We start from the raw sequence: 3,780 nt of genomic DNA, 5'->3' as shown, positions 1-3,780 counted from the left end.
CCAAAATTTACGCCTCCAAGCAGGCGAAAGCGAATTAGAATCCAGATCCAAACGAGGTCACGGGTAATTTCGCTTCCCTTTTGTTCGCTTCAGTTCAAAATGTTCACTAATACTATCTTGCTCTCACCACAGTTTTTATTTTGATAAAGGAAGGAAAACAGCATTCGTATCTCTATATCAGGGAAATACCGCACTGTAGTGTGTTTTTCAAAGTTTAATCAAATAGAAGTCTACCAATAAAATGCGAGAGAAGGGCTTTTTCAGCAAACAGGGATAAATTATTAATTAAGTGCTGTTAAATAATTTTACGGCAAATTAAAAGTCTCTTCCACTAATTTACTACAGTACTAGTTAGAAGAGCAAAGCCGACCAACCTTTAAGTACCTATTGCTATTATGGTGTAATCATCAAGGCCGTAATAGAGACACTTAAATTATTCCAAAGAAAACCTGGAACATCCTCCTTTTTCAGCTGTTTTGCTCCTCTGATAAGTTTCTAAAAAATCTTTTAAGGTTGCGAAAGGTATTTATTTTTTCTAGTAAAGAGAAGAATGAGGAAAAGTTTTGCACTCATATCTCGGTTCCTCGGATACTAGATTTAGGGTATCTATATAGTTCACAAAGAATTACGGTTTTTCAAGGTACTTTGGGAGATAGATTTAGAATATTTACCAAAAAATGGCTTTTCACTTGGTGCCAAGTTAAATAAAATATTAATTTCCGTTCCTATTTTCTAAGCAATTAGGCACACCGCAAGTCTCTTCATATTCCTCAACACAGTGATTACCGGCCGTCATTTCTATAACGTATTAACATTGATTTGCCTTTATCAGCTTCCAGTATTTAAGTATGCATATTACCTTAAAGTGGTAAAAATGGTTACTTAGGTACATTAAAACTGCTCATCATTTTTTCTAGCAAGTACACTTACCCTCTTAAGAAACCTTGATCTTGACCAGCTTCTGGTATTTACGTGTATGAATTACAGTAAATGGATGAACATGTATGTTTAATTAGAGAAATTTAAAATTACCATAAGAGATCAGGAGCATGAATAGTGTAGAATGAATTTATAATAGGTATAGGAATAGAAAAGTACTTTCACTATGATAAATCTCAAAGATTTCCACCGAATTACGCCGGAAACTGTATCTTTTATTCAAAGGCTCATCGTTCGATTCCTTGTCAAGGGTAATTTTATCTCGTGGCAATTCATGCACAAATTCGTCAAAAACTCCCTTGGTTGGTCCACTCACCGTTTTGGACGAGAAGCGTCGAGTCCCTGGCGAGCGCTAGCTCCGAGTCGGTCAGCGTGGCGTCGGAAGCATTCTCCGAGGTGGGCGTGTCACTCAAGCCCGCTCCCCCGCCGCTCCCGGGAAGCGAACCCTGGTGCTGGTGGTGGTGTAGCTGCGGCAGGTGGTGCGGCGTCGGGTGATGGCCTACGTACGGGGTCTGGTAGGCGGGCCCGCCGCCCCCGTCCAGGGACCTCGCGTACAGCTTGGCCCCCGCGTTCAGCGGGTGCGGCGGCGGCGGGCGGCGAAGGGAGCGGTGGCTGGGGGGTGGGGAGCGGCGATTGCCGCCGCCCCTCTCCAGGATTTCCTGCTGCGCCCCCGGCGGGGCGGAGGGGGCCGACGGGTTGGGGGCGGGGGTCTTCTTGCGTCGCCTCCCGCCGCCTCCTCCGCCGCCGCCCACCGTCGCTGCCTCCACCTCCACCACCTCCAGCGACTCCTCGGTGTCCTTGGTGGAGGGTGCCGCGGGGCCGGTGACGCCTTCCTCCTCGCCCTTCACGCGGGTCGTCTGGCTCTGCGGCGAGTAGATGTGCTGATGGTAGTAGTGGGAGCTGGGGATGGTGTCAGTCTTGTTGGCGGCCGGCTGACCCGAAGGGGAACTGTCTCGTGCCCCGTGACGCACTCTGCCTGTGAATCGGAAGGAAAGCGCCGTTAGATGCGGTTACAAAATCGGTTTAAAATTTTGAAGTCCAAGGGCAAGGTTTGAAATAGTAGAAAATAAATAAGTATGACGACACATACACTACAAATTTCATTTTTCCTCGTCCATCTTCAGACATTTTAGAAATTGATATTTTCCATCACTTTTTCCAGTCCGTCCTCCATCAAAAACCTGAGTGAAATATTTTGGTGTGCAATAAATATCGGCAAGAAAGCATTATGTAAATAAAAGGGTCATAAAATTGGTTAAAAAGTTTGCAATCCATTACGTCCATGTGATTTTATTTTGAGTAGTACATACCTCACCGTTTAAAGTATCATAAAAAGTTATTAAAACCTCTCGAGCAGTAGGTAATAGGGTTGATGTGGTAAAATGACCGCCTCGATCGCCTCTTTCAAATACTATTTTTGAGAAAAATTACAAGGAACATCAGGCTTCAGTCAAATGGGGTTGAGATAGAATAAAATTTATAGCCTAACTAGAGGTCAGCTATATTCCTTTTTCGATAAATTATTTATATTTTCTGCTCTTATAAAATTCTTTACAAGTAGCATTACGAGTGCCATTGATATCCTGATGGGCATATTTAATTTTTGTCTTAACTTAAAGTTGATCCATTGCTACATGAACATGCAAATTGGAGAGTACAGTTCAAAAATTGAGAAAATACCCAAAAAACCCATATTTATCATTCGATTCCTCATACAACATGATAATTTCCAGTTAAGATAAACGATTAAAATAATTGTAAATACAAAAGTATATAGACCCATATGAATCTAAATATTTCATTTTTCCTCGTTAACCTTCAGACATTTTAGAAATTAAGATTCCCATCAGACAGCTCCTTTTCCCACCATTGTCTGAGTGAAATCTGTCGGCGTGAAATGTACAGATCCAAGAAAGCGTAATTTATAGCCTAACATAAAAAGCTTTCTTCAGAATTTTTTTCGTATTCCATAAGGTTATTTTGGCAAAATATCATGAAACACCGAGGAATACCGGGCATAAAAAGAATATTGATGAACTGAAAGCTGGTTCGAAGCGAAGATTTTTCTCAGTAACCCGAGAAGTGCATGGACTAAACAAGGGCTTGGAATGAAAAAAAGCATCTCGAGTTGCTCCGGCACTTCTTGCGCTTTTTTTTGTTTCACTTAACCTCGAGTCTGCCATTACGATAACCTTGGAAGCAGGCGATCGGGGTATTTCCTTTTCAATCTCACAAAGTGAGGGAAGCGATAAAATGTTTCCAACGCGATGGATTTAACACGCAAGCGGGGCTCTTCAATAACAGCAATCGGAACGGTTGAGAAAAGCAGCAAATGTGGTGCACAGACAAGGGGATCCATCCGAGAAAAATACTTATGAAGATAAAAATGGCCAAAAAAAAAAATTACGAACTTTCATTCGCGTTGTATTTTATGCACAGATAAAGAAAAAAGTGATCTCAGAGCACTTTCAGTCTGCATGCAGGATTTGCATTACACCGACACTTACTTTGATTGGAGAGAGAATAAGGGAGCCCCATAGGCATATTCACGGTTCATGTGGGAAATATAAATTTTTTCCAAAAAAGAGGAAATTCGCAAATAAATTTCCACATTTCGAAAGCAAAACTTTCGTTTTTCTATATTATTAAAATTCAGCTTCCTCCGTCATCTCCATTCGTAGATACCGGAATGACAAAACTGATATGTAAAAGTTAAATAATTACAAGGTTAATTAATATTTACTTTGTAAAAAAACTAAAGGTGCAATATTTTCTAATATAGAACCTGGATTTTCTCAGCCGGCTAGAAGCTCAGGAAGACTTAAATGAATGAATTTATGG

At 41.3% G+C, this 3,780-nt stretch overlaps 1 protein-coding gene across 1 annotated transcript; it reads right to left on the bottom strand.

The window, feature by feature from the left end:
- Window positions 1-1,226: 1,226 nt before the first annotated feature.
- Window positions 1,227-3,483, bottom strand: LOC124162530 (splicing factor, proline- and glutamine-rich-like). The gene is made up of 2 exons (XM_046539099.1): window positions 3,447-3,483; window positions 1,227-1,915 (listed from the first exon to the last, which is right to left on the bottom strand). The coding sequence occupies exons 1-2, from the start codon at window positions 3,481-3,483 to the stop codon at window positions 1,227-1,229; spliced, it is 726 nt and encodes a 241-aa protein (XP_046395055.1).
- Window positions 3,484-3,780: the final 297 nt, after the last annotated feature.

Source organism: Ischnura elegans, chromosome 7 (assembly GCF_921293095.1).
Source record: "Ischnura elegans chromosome 7, ioIscEleg1.1, whole genome shotgun sequence".
Classification (NCBI taxonomy): Eukaryota; Metazoa; Arthropoda; class Insecta; order Odonata; family Coenagrionidae; genus Ischnura; species Ischnura elegans.
The sequence above is the reverse complement of the archived record's forward strand: the minus strand, read 5'-3'. Positions and strand labels throughout refer to the sequence as shown.